The sequence below is a fragment of the Triturus cristatus genome, chromosome 11 (genome assembly GCF_964204655.1).
Source record: "Triturus cristatus chromosome 11, aTriCri1.1, whole genome shotgun sequence".
Taxonomy (NCBI): Eukaryota; Metazoa; Chordata; class Amphibia; order Caudata; family Salamandridae; genus Triturus; species Triturus cristatus.
The window spans coordinates 993,843,270-993,862,917 of record NC_140594.1 but is presented as its reverse complement, the minus strand read 5'-3'; the positions used below and the strand labels follow the sequence as shown (position 1 = coordinate 993,862,917).

The 19,648-nt window shown below is 43.7% G+C and overlaps 1 protein-coding gene across 1 annotated transcript in view; it reads left to right on the top strand.

Moving 5' to 3' along the window:
• Window positions 1-19,648, top strand: part of WWTR1 (WW domain containing transcription regulator 1) — a 193,811-nt gene that overhangs the window by 93,706 nt on the left and 80,457 nt on the right. Inside the window, exon 2 of the mRNA XM_085635082.1 lies at window positions 17,456-17,595. Within this exon, the coding sequence (XP_085491208.1) occupies window positions 17,456-17,595 (140 nt within the window). The remainder of the gene's footprint in view (window positions 1-17,455; window positions 17,596-19,648) is intronic.

The following is a 19,648-nucleotide window of genomic DNA, read 5'->3' as shown; positions in this document are numbered from 1 at the left end:
AATTAGAAAAGCGATGGAACAGAGGCAAACAATCACCCAGGGAGAAGGAAAGGCCACCATGTCCTGGTAGATCAATTAATTGAAAGTTATTGTTCAAATGACTGAAATTTACCATCTTAAGTGAAGCGGGCCCTGGCTCACACGAGTCACCTTTCGACATGGTTGTTCCTTTTTACAGCTTTTTCCAGATAATCAGTTTAACTCTGCATCCAATCGGCCCAAGCCACTTGTCCACCAGATTTAATTTCTGCTGTCCTGCCAGGAACCTCCGGTCCTTGCACAGGGCCTTCGCTAAGGTCCCTAGAATTCGTCGGTCTAGGGCTGGGGGATGGTCTTTCTGCTTTCTTGGCCCTCTGAGTGGAATAAACTTCCCCATGACCTTTGGCTGGAGAGATTGGAGCAGATTTCCAAAAAGAAGTTAAAAACATGGCTTTTCACCGAAACTTAACTAAATTGCTGATGGACTAGCACCGGGATGCTCTAAGGAACATCTGGGCGCTTTACATATCCTGCTCATAATGGTCATCATCACCTACAGATATTTGAAGGCCGTGAAGTGTGTTAAGATAATGCAAAACTTATTATAAGTCCAGTAGCCTAGCCAGTGTGTCATGGACCTTACGCAAGGAAGGACACACCCAATTCTGCAGTCTGAATTATAGCATACAACAATAATTGGGGTTCACTGTGCCCCTCATGGCTCTGAGCCCAAGTGCCACAGTTCTAGGTGCACAGTTGGAATCTACGCCCCTGTAAAAAATCCCACAAGGAGGGCACTGTTGTATCATACATGCCAACATTTTAGAAGAGGAAAGTGGAAGATTTAAAAAAAAATAAAAAAATGGGAGAATGTATTTCTTCTATTGAAGCCGAGCCAATTTCCGGCGAGAGACTGTCTAAATTAAGCCATTTCTTAATCTAGTCTATTGGCATGTATGCTGTATTTCCGGTGTGGCAATATTGACGAGTCAGTTATGTTAACGAACAGGTCTCAATAGCAACAATTGCTATTGTATGGTTGTTTACATTGACCTGGTGCAACGGTGTCTATGTATAAGAAGTAGGTCGAATTCTTGTGGAGAGCCATGGAAGTCTGCAGATGAAAAAATGGGCAAGGTTTTAAGGGAAATAAAAGTACTTTTAGCTCTAGTGGTTTGACAGCAAGACTGTCAAATTGACGTGTTGCTAACAATATACATAAAATGGACTTTGATCTGCAATTTTCAACCATTGACTTTACTCATTCAGCCTCTCTCAGCCAATGGCTGGAGACTTTGTCAGTCAGATCTTGGCTCAGCCCAGTGGAGTTTACATCTCTCATCTAGTCCTATTGGCCATTTGGGTGTCACTTGCATCCACTCCAATGCTTTTATTGGCCTGTCGCCTTCTCTGTCCATTCCTTCTGGCTCCCTTTCAAGTGTTAGCTCTAATATGCTGATGCATGCATCAGGACACTAAATCCAGACATTTTGACTTTGTCAATGCTTGTTTTGTCCTTGCTGTGAAGCAAGGTAGGACTTTGGCAGCATTTCCTTTAGAATAAAGTTGAGAAATTTAGGTGTCTATGTTGTGACTTTGTGTTATGTAATCTTGCTGCTTAATATAATGGGGCATTTTATTGCCCAAGCCGTGGGCTTACAATAAAGTGAGAGCAGGTAATTACGAGTGGTTATTGCCTTGCAGTTTGGGGTAATAAATATATTACCATGATCTGCTCCCTTCCTGCGCAGGGTGCCCCATCCCAAAAGATAGGCACATTGCTGGTCAGAAGGATCAAAGAAATGCTTGCCTGATATAATAGGTGCTGGAAGTCAGGGGGCCCGGCTGCAGCTCCCTCAAAACAACCATGCTGGAGTTCTGAAGGTAAATTAGCATTAAAGATGACTTTGAATTTTGTTTTTATCTTCTACATAGCCTGTATTTGTAAAGCGTACCTTCACCCTGAAGGGTATCTTGGCGCTGTAACAGATGATCGTTACCCAACTCAGTGGGACTCATTTTATCGACCTCAGAAGGATGACAGTCTGAATAGACCTAGTCATATTTGCTGTGTGTTTTTAGACATAGTACAAATGTCAGTCTAGTCTCTTGACAGATTGCCGCTTATTCTAAACGTAGGCGGAGAGCTCTGCTCCGCCCGTGGAGTTGTGCCTACTCCGTGTTTCACAGAGAACACGGAGAAGGCACAACTCGGCACCCTCCGCGGCGGAGCGGAGTTGCCCAGTCCCCGCCTCTACTCCCCCTAGGAAGAATTACATTAAATATACATTAAAGGTAAAAAAAAAAAACATTTACCTTGACTGCGGCGTCCCCGGGCTGCCGTCCTCCTCTTCCTCGGTTTCACGATAATCTGCGGATGCGCACGCGCCTGCGCATTCTACGTGAGAAATGCGCGGGCGCGGGCATGCGCAGATCATCGCAAAACAGAGGAAGAAGAGGACGGCAGCCCGGGAACGCCGCAGTCAAGGTTTTGTAATTGAAGAAAGTGCTGTCTTCATAGGTAGACCAGGAGCCAGAGATGTAGTTAGGTAGATTTATTGTTCAAGTAAGATGATACAGGATTGCCCCACCGGGAGCAGCATCCTGCTGCTCAGCCCCACTCAGTCTAACTGCTCTCTCCTTCAAAGCATGCACACACACCCAACATTCCATGACATCACACTCATGCAGGCTGAGCAGCCAGGACTAGGAAGTATAGGATATAACATATCTCCTTCCTTTAGAAACAAATAAAACAACAAGAAACAAATTGCTGGAACAATATCACAATTTGTTACTTAGTAAATAAAAATCAATTAAATCACGAAAATCACATTAAATAGGTAAATGCTTACTTAGATCACAATAACGATCAATTAGCATTCTCGGATATTAAAATCGACAAGATCAAATAAATTGAAAAGAGATAAATGATTTTTCTCTAGTTCACATAAGAACATATAGCATAAATGATATTGATCTTTATATAGAATGGTATGAAACATGTAAAATCACATTAAAAATTGCACATGTTTCATGCAGGGTGCAAACACAAAATATGGCATGTGTTTCACAGATAATGGATTCAAAACACTTACCCAGTACACCCAAAAGAACATCACAACACACCTATCTCCCTCTGCTAACAACATGAAAGAAAACATGTAACAACGCACAATAACTGATGTGAGAGAGGGAACAAAACAAACATAATGCACGCCAATAATAAATAGTGCACTGCAAATGCAACCCTGACGTGCAAAGCAAAACACCTTCCCAACACAACCCTGACGTGTGAGGGACATTCCCAACGCAACCATGACGTGCGAGGGACACCGGCAACGCAACCCTGACGTGCGAGGCCAATCACATTCCCAACACAACCCTGACGTGTGAAGGATATTCCCAACGCAACCATGACGTGCGAGGGACACTGCCAACGCAACCCTGATGTGCGAGGCCGATCCCATCCTCGTCGCCATTTTTGTAATTGAAGAAAGTGCTGTCTTCATAGGTAGACCAGGAGCCAGAGATGTAGTTAGGTAGATTTATTGTTCAAGTAAGATGATACAGGATTGCCCCACCGGGAGCAGCATCCTGCTGCTCAGCCCCACTCAGTCTAACTGCTCTCTCCTTCAAAGCATGCACACACACCCAACATTCCATGACATCACACTCATGCAGGCTGAGCAGCCAGGACTAGGAAGTATAGGATATAACACAAGGTAAGTGTTTATTTTTTTTTACCTTTAATGTATATTTAATGTAATTCTTCCGGGGGGGTGGAGGCGGGCGGTGGAGCGGAGTTTCCACATAGTTGCTCCCCGACTCCGTGGACCTCCGCGTAGTGCTACTCCGCCCAGTCTTAGCTTATTCTTTGAACCTGAAAACTGGTGTTTACTTTTCTAATGCTTACTACAAAGGGTTAGAATTTTGTAAAGACAAAAATGTGAAAATTGTGCTGTGTGAATGGAAAGGCTGTAGGGTGTTTTCTTCTGCCACATAAAAATATTTAAATACCTACAATTGAACTGTACAAATATTTCAAAATAAATAAACTATTAGAAGCACAAATAAATCACTTTTTCCCAACTCTGCAGTGTGATTAGATCCAAGATTTTAATTGGATAAAAACAAACCAAGACACTTAGTGATGCAGAAATGGCAAATATTGCTGGAAACCCGATCTCCTCGGATTATCATTTGTGCGCTATATCGTTTTAGCAGTAAAACTGTATGTCTGTGTAAATTTAGAGGCCATTTCAGTGGAATGTGCTCTCTGTAAATGACCGTGCACTAGCACACAATGCTTTAGTAATATATTTGTGACAGTGTGCTCCTAAATGTAATACCAGCCACGTACTACACCCTTACCCCTCCATTGCTGAATGGGTGTGGCTCATCTGTGGCACTTGTTCTATTGTGATGCTCGACATTTTCTGAATCCCTATGAATTCAGTGATAAACATTGATGGCATTGCCTGCAGTCTGAAAATGATTCCAATACCACTACCTGCCAGCCTGCTTGCTTTTGCCACCTGCCTCTCTTTGATGTAACACACAGAGCCTATTCACAGCCTCCACCCGCCCCCCCTGTAGCCACTGCCTTCATGAAAAACTCATGATGTTACCCTAGAAAGCTGAGATTGGTTGAAGCATGTGCTCTCTGCAGCCACTGTGCTCTGCTCAGTCCCTTAAGGTTCTGTGATGAAGCACGGAGATGAGAACTTGAAAAAAGGGTTGCCTGTTTTTTTTTTTTGTATAATCTTTTTATTAAACATCTTGCAAAGCATGACATAAATATTACTTCCATGTGACATATGAACTGAAATGTTTCGGCATCTACATTAGCATTACAGTACATCTCACAGTGCCCTCTTTTTCGTTCCATCTTTGGCATCCTTACGGTCTCATCATCCACGCCCCTTATATGTGCGTCTCTCCTAATCAGCTGAGCCACTGGCATCTGAGTCCGATTCATCGGGCGGGGGGGGGGGGGCTCACAGATATTCCCACGATAATTGTTCCAGCCACCCCAAACCTTTTCCCACTTCGTGGGACACCTCCGGTGGATATAGACTGACCTTTCCGCCACCATTGCTGTATCCATGTCTTTGCACCATTGATCAAGTGTGGGGCAGTTTCTGGATCAGGGTTGCCTCTTTTTGATGCAAGCCTTAGCAAAGCCAATAGTTTGTGGTTTATCTGCTAGCACATGTTGCATTCGCACATTATAGACACATGGGAGGGAGCCAGCAGGAGTGGACAGATAGGGCTATAGTTGTAAAGTAGTCCCTCATGCAGTTCAGAGCAAGCACTCCCCTTTAGAGCAAGGGTATGTTCAAACAGCCAATAGCATCAGGTGAGAGGTGAATATTCACTTGGGCTGAGCCAAGACATGATTGGCAAAGCCTCAAGCCAATGGCTTAAAAAGGCTGGCCGAAGAAAGCTGACGTTGATATGGGCGGAACCAAAGGCAGCACTCTTTATATTGTTAGAATTAGGTCAGTTTCACAGCTGTTCTGGCATATCTCAGGCTTACAAAAACCTAGGAAGATGTTGATAAGAGGGACTGTAGACGTGGGGCAGGATAAGGAACAAAAAGACACACCAACCAACTCAGAAATTGGCTGAGCAGACTGATGATAGCTGTAAGCATTCTGAGAGACTAGCATTCTATAGTAGGTGCTAATAGCATGCAAGTGCTGGAGCGGTGGTATTTGGCAGAATGGCTGCAGGTATCTATGCATAGACATCCGCGCCATTTTATTACAATGCATTAACTTTATTATAATTGATCCCATCCCCTTTATAATACGACCCTGGAATCTTTCCATGTGCAGAACATTTGGAGAGTGCTGTGCTTTTGATGTAAGGGAGGCCACAGTCAACGAAAAATTGGCCATGATGTCTCAATCGTGAGAACTTCGAACTAAGCGTATCAAGGAATATGTGACGATGCAACGCATGCCTTTACAACGCATGCCTTTACAACGCGGTCATTACAACGACCGCGTTGTTACCATGCGTGCCATTACTTCGCAAGTCGTATCAATGACTTGCTGTAGGGGGCGCCCTGGACTTAGGAATAGTATTAATTACTAGTCCTACTCCAGTTTGTGCAACAGCAGGGAAGGCGTTCGATTTAAAATCCAACACATTCTCTGGTGTTGCACGCCCCCTGCAGCAAGTCGTTGATACGACTTGCAATGTAATGGTACGCGTCGTAACAACGCGTTCGTTGTAACAACCGCGTTGTAAAGGGTATGCGTTGTGGAAACAGCGTTGTAAACGCTGTTTCCTCTATCAAGCTGTCTGCAAATTTGTCAAATGTTTCCACATTTTTCTGATGACACACCAATCCTTATGACAATGTACAGCAAGGATGGTAAGTGTGAGCCTTGTCAATGCTCCAGCACTCCACACTTGACATACCACACTCGTTACCTATATTAGCGAAACTTAAAGCACCAACTTCCTACTACAGTTTTGGCCACACCTTGCAATCGTTAACAACATTTTCTGAATTGAGTCTTTGTCCCGAATAATAGGGTAAAACTAGTCTGACTTGCCAAGCTGGAAGTTTTGGTTACTGAACCTGCCCAAGGTTTGACACCATTTACACTGGTGCCAAAAATAGAAGCATTTTCATTTCTAGAAACCTCGTCGCCATTGTATTCCCACCGTTGGTAAGATTGTGAAGGTGAGCGCAGCAGAGAGTAGCTGCGTTTTATGTCCACAGCTCTGGCTACATGGACCTCGAGAGATTGCATTACTTCAAGTAATGCAGTGGCACAGCAAAGAGACCACAAATTGTGTTGCTGTTCATTCAGACAACTGACTGTTAGGTTTCCCAGGACTTCTCGCACTCTCAGGAAACGCGCTTCTTTATGTTAGTACAGGGGTGTCCGACATAAGTCAAGGCGGGTACAAACCACACCAAATTTTCTAGATAACCTTTCACAAAAAGGTAAGTTCCATTTAGATTCATTCAATGTACATTTTACATTTGTGGATAACCTGAAATCTGGCATGGACCTAGGCCCCTCCACCCTCCTGGATCAACATTGGACACCGCTGTAGTCGTTGAAGTCGTCATTTCTTTGGGTCAATTTAACCTTAAACCATTAACCCTACTACATTTTTGAGCGAGCTACTGAGGGAAGTTAAGATGGACTTTAATGTAACTCACAGGTATTGGATATGACTGTTCCCTCCTCATTTATCTCCCAAACCCAAGGCTCCCCGGCAACCGCTTATCGGGAATTTGTTTTATAGTGTGCATTTACCCGTATATCATTTTAGTCACCACTGATTGATGAGCGGAATCTATTTACCTTAGAAAATTGATGTCCCAGTTTGCCTGAGATGTCACTTTCACAAGAAAGTTTGAAATTTGTCTATCATCGGTGCAGCACGGTCCGAGCATGTCTGGGTCTCAAGCTTGTCTCTCAGTTTTTCCCCTATAGCCACTCTTGAACCTCCCTAGCCATGCATGCGAGCGTGACTTGCATAGACTCTGCGATAAGGTAATACAGCCACGCGGTCATGCCAGTGCCATCTGCGCTATAAATTGAACGGTGACCGTCCTGTATGCAGAAAACACCCGTGACACGGGCTTTGGAACTCCACCAAGATTTGTGTCAATTAGAGATGTGCTCACTGAGCCACTAAATTTTAAAATGTGGTTATAGATTCAGAATGACCATTGAATATGGAAAACAATTCCCCAGATATTTAGTACATGTACATTTTTACATATTTACTGCGGATATCCTTGAAATATGACTGGATTTTGCACCTTGGTGGACCGATGATCCCGGCCATACTCTTGTGTCCGATTCATTATGATTTTGCTATGTCTTACTATTGTAGTACTCCAGAACTCCTGTCACAGCTACTCTTCAAAATGTTTGTTTTAATGTAGATTGAGGATACCAGGAGAAGCAAGTTCTTGTTACACTTACTGAGCTGTATTGTGTTCAATAATGCCTTTTTCTACTGGAGGATGAAAAATTCTACAGAAAACAAGTTATATAAAAATGTGCTTGTTCTGTTGAACATTTTTATTCACTGATATAAACAACAGACATATTATAAGTATAAATTTGTTGCATGTTCATTGTAGTTGACAAGCATCAATATACATGCAACAGTCATGGTTGATGAACGGATGTATGTTTACGGCAGCAGGTGCTTTGCAGAGCTGAGAAAAGTTGATGGTAGCTGCTTCTGCAAAGAAAATCTCTGGAACTAAAAGTTTGGGTGTATATACTCATTTTTTTATTTTTGTAACATTTGATGAAACATAATAGGGTGAAATTTCCCAAAATGTACTTTCTCGTATGCCTCAGGAAAACTGAAAGTAATTGCACACTTTACGTTCAAAAGTCACATGACATACTAAGCGAGACTGGTTAAACAAGAAAAGGTCTTCTTCAGGACCTTTAGCAAACTTTTGCACCTGCAAAAAACGCGAGATTTTTCAGGTGGAAAAAGGTTTTGTCCAAGACTAAACATAAACTGGCTTTAAATGTCTCAATGCAACTAGCTATCGTACCCCGTGGGAGCCACACCGTCTCTTACATTGGCTAGTTTTCCAGTGATGACTTGATGGAGCAAAACCTTTTGCTGAACTATTGCTTGTAATTATTCAGCTATGCTCCATTTAAACACCTAAAAACCTCCTTTTTGATTGACTAGCGCTTAAAAAGTGGGTGCACAGCAATGACAAAGTCCTTCCTTTCCACTTAAATCAAAATCCTATCAAATGCTTTGCATAAGTTACCCACCGTCTGTTCAGAGTGTACTTCTTGCACAAGGAGCCTGGTGGTGAAGAAATCCATGGAGCGGACTTGTGATGCTAAGTTTGTGGGTGTGCTGTAAAGTGAGCTTGAGATATGGCCTGTAATCTGGGCTGATGACAATGGAGGGGCCTATATTTAGAGTTCATTCTAGAGAAAACGGACAGGATCTACAGGTCCTTAGAGACAAAGGCCTGCGCTGCAGTGGGTGGACACCAGTATCAGTTAATCCATAGAACATAGATGCTCACAAGTGTAAACCCTGTCCTCAGTAGCAGAATAAAACGTGTATGATCATGTCCTGTTTCTCAACCTTTCTAAACAGCTTGCAGGATATGTGCTTTTGTTCTTGCAAGTCTGGACATGCCATAGGCGAGATTGCAGGCTCCTGGGGCAGACTGTGGGAATTCAGCCAGCCAGCTCGTACTGACGACCGATCTGCTGGGAGGCAGTGAGTGGTATGATGCTGATGTCACATCATTGTGCACAGATTGTATATTCCCTCCCTCTTTGATGTGGCTGGCCTGTGTGTATGAGTCCTGCATGCAGCACAGAGAATGGACGCTGTCGTTTGTAGTCCCTGTGTATCACCTTTGCAAGTCGGTGATGGACGACAACGTGTATGACAGCTCGCTCATTTGGCAGGTGTCGCCCTCTTCTTAACAACATTCACCCTCCTAAATAGCAACATGGCTTCACTAACTTCCATATATATATATATACCCTCTCTGCAAATGTGCCTCACCTCTAAATTGGTTTCATTCCATTGACTTTAATGGGATCGCCCTGGTACACATCTGGCTTTTGAGTGCCACTGGTCGACAGGTATGCGTTTGGATTTAATACTGGTCACCAGTTAAGCTGGTGGTTCGGGTATATGGTTAAAGCTCAGTGATCTTTTAGCATCATATTTTGTGCATCAGATTTTAATACAGCTGTATGGAATCTGTTTGGTGGATAGTTTTTATTAGCATACATATACGAAAGATTTCCTGTATGCAACTGCCTTCAAAGAAAGATGTGTTTGTGTTTTCAACTTAATCAAGGTTTGCAGAGGGCCTTTATTTCATTCTGGGCACAAATTGGCCATTTGTACATTTGGACACCTCTTTACACCAGAGACGCTCAAGTTGATTCACCGGGACAAAAAATATGCTTTGAGGATGGTGGGGGAGCAAAGAGGAGCGGTGTCGGTGGGGGGGGGGGGGGGGGGGGGGAGATGGGAGGCGGGAGTGGAAAAGCAGCACAGGAAGGTGTGGGAGAGAGAAATGTTGGAGAGCTCGTGGGAAGAACATGGTGCGCGGGGAGGGAAAGGAACACTCAAGAGAAAGTGGCACACAAGAAAGACAGCAACACAGAGTGGGAGAGAAGTGTGAGGGAGAAAACAACACAGGATGGGGAGTGGTACATGAAAGAAAAACTTGGGGGTAGTACATGACAGTAAGACCTGGAAAACACATGCACTGTCATGGAGTGCTTAATCAAAAAGAAAAAAATTAGTTGCCTAAAATTGAACAGTGGAAGGACACACGTCAGATAATTAAAGAGGGTGGTAAAGAGGCTGTGCTCAATGGGAGGGACACACAAAATAGATATGGCAAACTATCACATAAGAAGCCAGGAAATAAAAGTCAGTTAAGTCAGCCAATCGTAAGCAATTGGCGGGCTTGAAGCCCATCGTATGTTCTTGGCAACCCCACAACAGATCGTTTTTGCCAGACAGCTGTGCTGCCTGGTTAGATTCGATCTAAAAATGCTATTTTGGAAATTTTGAGGCAATGGGGGATTTAGCTGTCCCAGAAAAAAAAGTACTAGAAACTGTAATGGAATTCCTCATGAAGAAGATGGTACTTTAAAGTGTCCTGAAAAAAAGTGATCATAACCATTTTTTTTTTATTTTATTTTTAAAGTTGAGGCAGTAATAATAGAAAACAAAAGAAATATTGCTTTCGTAATACAGTGCATCTATGAGATAAGGAAATTAATGTGACACGATTCAGAGTACTATTGAAATATAAAACAGTCCCTCGTGCACAGCAATGCAAGAACTCCGTAGAAGGCAGAATGATAACCGAACAGCCAGAGGCATGAAATTAGAGAAAAATACCCTTCTCGGCGGAGCCAAATCGTACTCTGTTTATTTTAAAGAGCTAATAACGATTGATCTTGTAGACAGCTGCTAAAAGAGACCGTTTAGTTCTACATAAATAGTATGTGTGATTCTCCCCGGAGGGCACAGTTGGTGCTGTTTTGGCTTTTTTCACTCGGTGCTGTCAATTCAGTGCCATAAAATAATGTTATGATTAGCATCATTGCCTTTAAGGGCGAAATAACGGGGTTGTGGGACGGACTGGGGGTGTGATGTTGACTGCTAGTGGTTCATGCATAATACATACTTTTATGTTCTGCAGGACTAGCCACGTTTTTTCTGGCATGGTCTGAGGAGACAGATAAACAATTTCCGTGCTTTTCTCGGTGCCAAGGGGCAGAGATGTGCTGCATGTATCCTGTACTCGCACAGAGGCCGGCTCACATCCACGCTGCGCTTTGCCTAAAATGGCCGCCACGGGCGCACACAGCCGGCCTTTCACGACGCTCCCCCGCGTCGGCCTTTCAATGCATCCCTGTGTTGGCGGCTTCAAGCATCTGTTCCCATAGGTCTGAATTAAACCTCATTTTAGGAGCATATGAGCACTCGGAACTGTACAGAAATGCGGCAGTTGCACTGGATTCAATGTGCTCCATGGTTTATTGTACGTGTTTTTTTATTTTTTTTATTTCAATAACATTTTATAGAGATTTTGTCATACACGAAAGCCACACAAAACAAAACAATAAATAAATAGACATGAACATAGAACATGCACCTTGTATCGCATTATGTTACTGAGCAGCGCATGATGGTTGTACAAGTTGAGGTACCATTTTTTGTTTCCTTTTTAGGCTGCCCCCATCCGTGAGTTTTTTGGGGTGAAGGTTTGCAGGGCAGTATTCCTCAGCAAAGGTGCAGATATGGCGGTGCAGCCATTCAGCAGCCGCCCTGCACATATGTGCCAGGGTTTAAGCATTGTGCGATCATTGCATTTATTGTCTGCTCTTTTATATAGCTTCGAAATCCAAATCTTGCAGATTGTTTTGTTTTTGTGTATTTTAGGCCGCCTCATTTAGTCTTTTAGTTTTATACCCACGTGATTGACTATTAAGTCAAAATAAGCAGACGGAATTTCTTCCTCTTTCTGATCCTATTCACCACTTAGAAGTCCAGAGCGGCTACTGTGACTCTCCAAGCTGGAAATCCTGCTTGAAACCTTTCAGTGTTCTACGGAGCGGTGGCCTCACTGGTGCCTGGATGTCTTTTGTCATACGAGGGTGACTGTCCCAACTCTTTAAACAATGGTCAGTTATAACTAGCAGTGATTGTTTGCAAGAAGCAGTAAGCCTGGCATCTGGTGCCACTGAAGCGATATTCTTTACCTGGACACCAAATGAGTGCCTGCGACAGATCTCCGTGTTGAGCAGATGTGTGCCTGTTCTTACCTACGTGACTGCCTGCTCGGAGACCATCTTAGCGCAGAGGAATCACTCACTTTGGCTGCTTATTGAGGATTTTGACTGTGCCTATAATGGGTACTTATGATCTGTCTCCTTCTAGGATGCAGCGAAACAGTGCCCGTCCAGTGTTTACTCGTCTCAAGAGAGTGTTGGCCAACGCTCACTGTAGTGGGTGGAGCATTTGTGCATTGGTGATCCCAAAGGGACGTATGGATTCTGAAGTGCAGTAGTGCATAGAGAACTGTGCATGGTAAAGTGTGGAGGAAATGAGAGTTTTTATCCAGGGCATCAGGACAATGAGTGGGAAGCTCAAGTTGTCTGTAATGTGGATAACAACTGGGGGAGAAGCATCTTTCTGCTGATTCGTATGTACAGACAGTTTTATGTTGTGAGCCCCTTGTGCTCCTCAACACCCCAATCTCCTCTTGTCCTTTCCTCCCCACCACCTGTAGTCCACAGAGAGATGAGTAGAGTTGCTGCTAGCAGCTGCACATAGCATAAAATGCCTGGTCTCTCCAATCTGGCGTTAGGTTAAAGCACAGGATCCAGTTCCTGTCCTGTGTGTACTCTACAATATTGCCATTAACTAATTCCATTTCAGGGGCTGCAACTCATGCTACGGTTTGAATACTTGGAAATATTGAGCATCTGTGGCGCCCAGCGCAATACCACGAGCTAGGAGCCCATGACATTGTCAGACCGGAATTGAAAATATTAAAGCCATCTCCAGCTTGCACGCTCAGAGCAACACGGAAAAGAGCTAATAACTCATTCTTTATCCCACCCACACTGGACTTTCCCTTTTGATCATGATTACTGTACACAATCTCTTATGGTATGACGGGGCTCTGTTGCTCGCTAGCAAAGCTTCTCCATTCCATGCACACATACAAGGGTGTTAGACCTTTGGGGTGTGGATCCTGAATATAGACTACCGAATAATGCGGGACCATAATATCATGGACCGAACATCAAGGGGCAAAATATCGAAAGGAAAGTATGTGTAGATTTTCCATAGCTAACTCCATATCTAGATCCATATCTTCAAGGTACATAGATGTGGGGTTAGAAAGAGTAAATCTAAAGCTCCCTGTATTGCCTAATTGGCATGATATCAAGCGAATAAAATATACGATATACCTCCCTGTATGCACTTACCTTTCGATAGTTTGCCTCTCAATATGTGCCATAATGTTTTTGGACTCCGTATTCCAGAGTACAATCGACCTATGCAGCTTTCTCGTATCCCTCAGCACAGACAAAGTGAATGCATTGATCATTTCATCAATTCCCCAACCGTTAAGCCACATTTCGCCGTGCTCGCCTGTACGCACTGTCTTTTACACGTTATTCTGATTGGGGTTGTGGTTGGGGTTGGTAGAAGAGTGTGCAGTGTAGCCAGAAGAAAGTGGCGTTGAGGCGGTACATTTTTCAGAAGTGGTTTCCTGGATTGGGTGTATGTTCAAAGGTTTGACGAGCAGGGTGCCCTCAAAGAGCAACAGGTTGGATCAAGTGTAGAAATACCTCGCTTGTGGTCAGAGCGCACCAGAAAGTGTTTCCTTTAAAGGAAAGGAAAATCATCCCTAGAAAAAAACAATAACTTTGGCACAGCTTCAGCTGCACCTAGGAGCAGATTTCTGTCTATCGCAAGGAATCTCTGCTCGGATCCTGAAAAGGTATTTTAAATTTTTTGTAGTTTAAGAATACAACCGATTTGGTTCACCTATGTAAGTAATGAGCTTTAGCACTTGTATGCAACAATAATTCAGACTTTAATTACCAGACCCATATTGAGAGCAGCAGCTTGCAGAGAGTACCCTTTATTCCATTTATATCGCGAAGGGATGAGATCCTCCTCTGGAATCTGTACAGGGGAACCTTAAATTTTACGTTGGTGTGTAACCTCAGGGATACACGCAGGCTTTGGTGTGAGATGGAGCCCCAGGCGGTGGGAGTCTCCCCTACATCACACAGGTGTGCAGTTACACACCTGATTTCATAGATAGGGTCTCCGTGCTGGAATCGATGGTTCCGAGGTCGCACCATGCACTGCCTGACTGTGCGGGTAGAAGAAGAAAGTCTGTGCGTCTGTCCTTGGGTGAACCCGGGCATTGGTTTGAGTCCAGTTTGAGTTCTGGGTATTCTCATTTCTGTAAAATGTTATGAATAGTTAGGAGCAGAGATTGATATTGTGTGAGTGATATCCACCTTCAGTAGGTACATAATGAATTTGTTGCATGTTCTCCTTCGGCGCTATGGCAATTTCCCACCATTGGTCTATTGATACTTATGTAGCTTTATTGAATTCAGCGTGTGCCGGTCCAGTGGGGCTTGGACAGCCTTGTGTCTTTAAGACTAAGTTCTTGGAATAACAGATGTGGTTTGGCGCTATGCCAGACCCTCTTTCAGCTGTTTTCTACTCCTTTCTTGGTTTTGCAACTCTCCTTACTCTGACCTTTTTCTAGTACAATTCTCTTTCCTGTCCCTGCACTGAATTGCATGTGGTGTTCCGGGGTGCACATTGCTTCGTCTGTTCGTGGCTGTGGCTAATGCCCAGTTTGGAACCATACTTCTTCTTCCTCCCTCGACTGAATTGTTTGCCTATTCATATGAAGAGTTCTATTTCCTAAAAGCAGATCTAAAGTTGGTCACCCTTTTGATTATACTGGCTTAATTTGTGAATGGGCCTTTTGTTTCCCGCCTCATGTTTTTGGATCCTGCTCCCTTTTCTCTCCTTCCCTCTCGCACGATTCCTCTCCTTCCTCTTGGATTCTTCTTTTACCTCTCATGTCCTTCCCTTTCCACTGTTCTCTATACTGTTCCAACGCTTTCATAATTACTCTCCTCTATTTCCTCTCCGCCTTGCCCTGTTGTTTGCTTCCGCCTTCTGATTCCTCATTCCCCATACCCTCTGTCCTCTCAGTTCCATTGTTCTGATCTTCCTGTTCTCCCTCCACTTCTATAGTTCCTTCTCTGATTTCCTCTTATGGCCCTACCTCTTCTGCCTATTCTTCTCCCTCTCTGCCTTGTTACCATCTCCTCTCTCTTCTGTTCCCTTCTCTCTCATGTCCCCTAGTAAACTTTAAACCTCCCTCTCATATGTTCCCTCATATTTACTCACGTTTGCTCTTTTGCCCTCCTGTTTCCTCATCACTTCTCAATGTGCTCATCCCACTTCTTTTTGCTTCCTCTGTTTCCCTTTTCTGTCTCCATATCCACTTTTTGTTCCTTCACTTTTTCCCTTATTTCTTTTCTTATACCGTTATTTCCATTCCGTTGCCTTTCATTCCTCGCTTTTTCTGTATTAATTTCCTGATCTTTTTATCATTATTTTAGTGTTCTCTTTTTCTGTCTCCTTTTACTACCTTTCCTATCTCCAGGTCCTTACTTTACTACCTTCTGGTCTCTAGCCCTAATCAGTTCCCTAATTTCCTCTGTCCTGTTGGCCCTGTCAGTTAGAAACTTCCTTAGGATGCGATGAGTGACTGTGTAACACACATTTTCCTCACACCACAGAGCCTCTGTTTCTCGGATGTCTCTTCTCTTCACGGTCACTCTTCTGCCTCCATTCACCAAGGATACAGAGATGAACAATTTGCTGAGAGGCTTGCTCGACCCGCTTTCTGGCCCAATCTTTCCTGGTGGGCCTTCTGTGTTCTTCATCGTATTATATTGTCCTGGGGTAATTGGGTAGCGCTTCATGTCCCTAATGAGGCCACAAAGTGCTCTCTTTTTCATCAGTTCTAGGGTGGCCTTTTTGTAGGTGTTTTGGCTGCACTATGTCCTATGTAGGAGATGCTGGTTGAGGTACGTGAGGTTCAAAGACGGTGCAGTGTACATCGCAGTGCACATGTATGGAGTGTTTCAGTGTGTGTGCGATAGGAGTTGTGGACGTGCACAACAGCATTCCAGTATGTTAGGATCAAAGGGGCCGATTCACAGAACTAAGCTGAGATAAAATCCAAAACTTACTACTTTTGGTATTCACAGAAGGCATTTAGTAGTAGTAAAGTTAGGACTCCTAACTTTACTACTACTAAACTGAGACAGAATCCTAACTTTACGACTTTCGGTATTCACAAAAGGCATTTAGTAGTAGTAAAGTTTTTTCTTTCTCTCGGCTAGTCCACTGTAAGTTGGAAAGTGAGATCCGGTGTCCCCTAGTGTGATTTCGGTCGCTAAGGGGGCACCGGGCGAGATTTCTCCTACATGGGCAGTCGCGGGAGGTCGCAACCGTTCGCAGTCAGAAAGCTGCTCCTTGAGTTGAACATCAACTCTAGAAGCTGTGCCTTCTGGCTCGCCATGTGGTGCTGTTCGCACTGAATTTTCAGCGCTGAACCAGCCCCCTTCGGTAAATTACAGTGCAAGCAGCGTGACGTGCCTACTTCCGTCCATTCGTGGAATTCTGTGGAGGCTCGTGACGTTTTTTGTAACTCCATGGAATTCCGTGGAGTTGAACTCCGCGAGTTTCACCCAGGCCTATAATATATATTAAACAATGGGCTTGAGCCAGCTATCATTTGAGTGCATTACACTGTTCTTTAGCAGCTGTTCAGTGCTTTAGAGACCAATAAACAAAAAGATGTCAACACCACCGGTGCGTCTTATTAATAGTACTATTTTTTTTCCTTAGCCCTTTCCACTCAATTGTGCAGATTCTTAGCAATGTAAATAGCTTGTTACTCTTAGCAGCTCTCTGGTACTCTGTTTCTTTGTAAGGATGCAAGGCTAGGTCAGTGCAATCGGATGCAATCTTGTGATCTGACCTCTGATACAGTTGCTTTAACCTACGTAGCTGTCTTACCAGTGTGGCGAACATTAATGCTAAGCCAGACTGAAAGTTATGCTGAGACAAAGGAAGAGCTTTAAAAATAATTTCATATGTACTTTGTTTTTGTGTAAATTGTAAAAAAACTAAATCTTTTTTTATTAGATGTATCTTTTTCTGTAAAATATGGAACTTCAGGACATCCCTTTGTGGTAGCATGGCAGGCTGTACTGTGCTCCTCTTTGTGTATGGCCGATCGCTAAACATTTCTTTGTGATTTCGACCATAATGTAGTCTTGCAATTGGTGCGCAGCCGTGAAGTGACCTAACCTCCTCCTGCTTCTTTTTGCAGCCATATTGAAAAGATCACAACATGGCAGGACCCACGGAAGACAATGACCCAGCAGCCCATGACCCTCATGACCCACCACCCTCCAGCCCCTTCGACCACTATGTCACAGAGATCGCTGGCTATGTCGCAGCCCAATCTTGGTAAGCCATTCGGATTTATGTTGTAATATCATTCTTTTCCAGATAGGTGGCACTAAGTGTCTGCTTTCAAATACATTTAGCATTATTGGCTTGGTTAAATGTAGAGATGGCTTTTGTTGTGGAAGCTATCACACCACTACACTGCTGTAGGTTTATAATTTGGAGATTTGACCATTCGCTTTTATCTCTTTTGGTCTGTCTGTTCTCGCGAGAGGTATGAGGTGACAAGATAGGCTCTTTTTTTCATAGGAACGGCCCTCCCTTAAAAATTAATTGGCTGGCTCAGAGAGGCAAAAGCAGAATTTGGAAACTGTAGAGTTATACTTCTGCGATTTTGAATGCTGCCCCAGGGCATGAATCTGCCATGTTGGTTGACCTACCTCACAGGCACTTTGTAAAAAGTCTAAATGCTATTTCAATCTATTATAATTAAACTTCAAAACCATTACAAAATGCTTAATAGTTTAAACCATTGTATATCCATAGTTGGATGCTGGGTATGTACTTCCGTCACTGATCACAGAATTAAAATAGGAGAAAATGAAAATAAATTTGAGTTTGATGGACCAAGATGTTTCTTCTAAGTGTAAGAGGAAGAAAATGCTGTCTTCAATTAATATGTTTGACTGAACAGCTGAAGGTTTGCTACCGTGGGATTCATGTAATGCAGAGGGAATGGACATGCCATGTAAGGAAGGGCTAGTGCATCTGTCTGCAACTGACCAGTTGGCATGAGGAAGAGCTAGTCAACTCTTGTTTCCGACAATCTTTGAATGCACTTTCCAAATTCTGCTTGCTCAATTCTCTGAAACTGCCAGGCGTGTGGTATCTACAGTGTCTTGAATATTGGATTGGTTGATCCATGGGTTCTTGTTCTTGAATACTTTCTTCATGTGTATTGAGAGAAGGATGTCTCAAAAAGATCATTACTCCTGCCTCCCTCCCAGTCTTCAGCCTTGTTAAGCCCACTGTTGCATCTAAGGGTGACCTGTTCGCAGAGCTTCGATAGATGCATAATGTAACCCTGCCTGGTGAGTTGCCTTAGGCCTTGCACAACACCCTTTTAGGATCGACACCCCATATTCTGCTCCCTCAACAGAAAACTATGCTCAGTTGACAACTGTCGCACCAACCTCCACAGCATTCCCTTCTTACGAAAACACTTTCGACTTTGTCAGGTTTAGATACTTTAGCAAAGATGTTTGCCTGAATTTTGCCCATTTGGCATTTCTGTGATACTAGATTTCTTGAAACCGGTGGCTTTTAAAGCCCTTCGAAAATACCAATTTTTTAACGGGGTGGCACCCCTATTGTGAAGTGCTGTGAGGATACATTTGCAGGTTAAGAGCGCACAAAGAACACATGCCTCCTGGGTAGGACTTTGGAAACTGATCTATTACCCCGTCTCTGAGAGGCTTGCAGACAAGTCTGATATTTAAAATGGCGACCCATCCAAGCACAGATTAATATCTTCATTAGTGAGAGCTGCACCATAAAGAGGTCTGGATTGAAGGGCAGCAGGCAGTCCCATTGGAGCAGAACGGAAGGTTACCACAATAGATCAATGTTCTGCCCTCTGGCGCTTAGCTTAGACATGCTTGAGTGCAGCGGAAGAGTGATTATGCTCTTGCGTCATTAAACTTCTAGGGCGCCTTGGTTAGCGTGAGTAGGCCGACACTCTAAAAAGCCTTCAGGGAAGGGCCGGTCTCCTGACCGGTTGGGTATCACATGAGTATTGCACACTGTGAATGGGACTCAAGCACAGATTTGTAGAAATGTCCAGTGCATACCAAACATGGATCAAGAGTGCATTGAAGGAAGTGTGTACACGGTGTCCTGTTTTTTTTCAGCTTGTTACAGCAACTCTTCAGATAGTGTTAGGGATCCACTTGCTCTCTCCTCAGTCATCAGCGGGTTCTTGTATGCAGATGATCTGAACATTTTAGATTGGACACCACTGGATCTGGAGAAGCAGCGGTACTCTTCCACTCACTGCTGTCGGGGAAACAGATTAATGCTGAACAACTAACAGACCTTCTTGATAGTTTTTGCA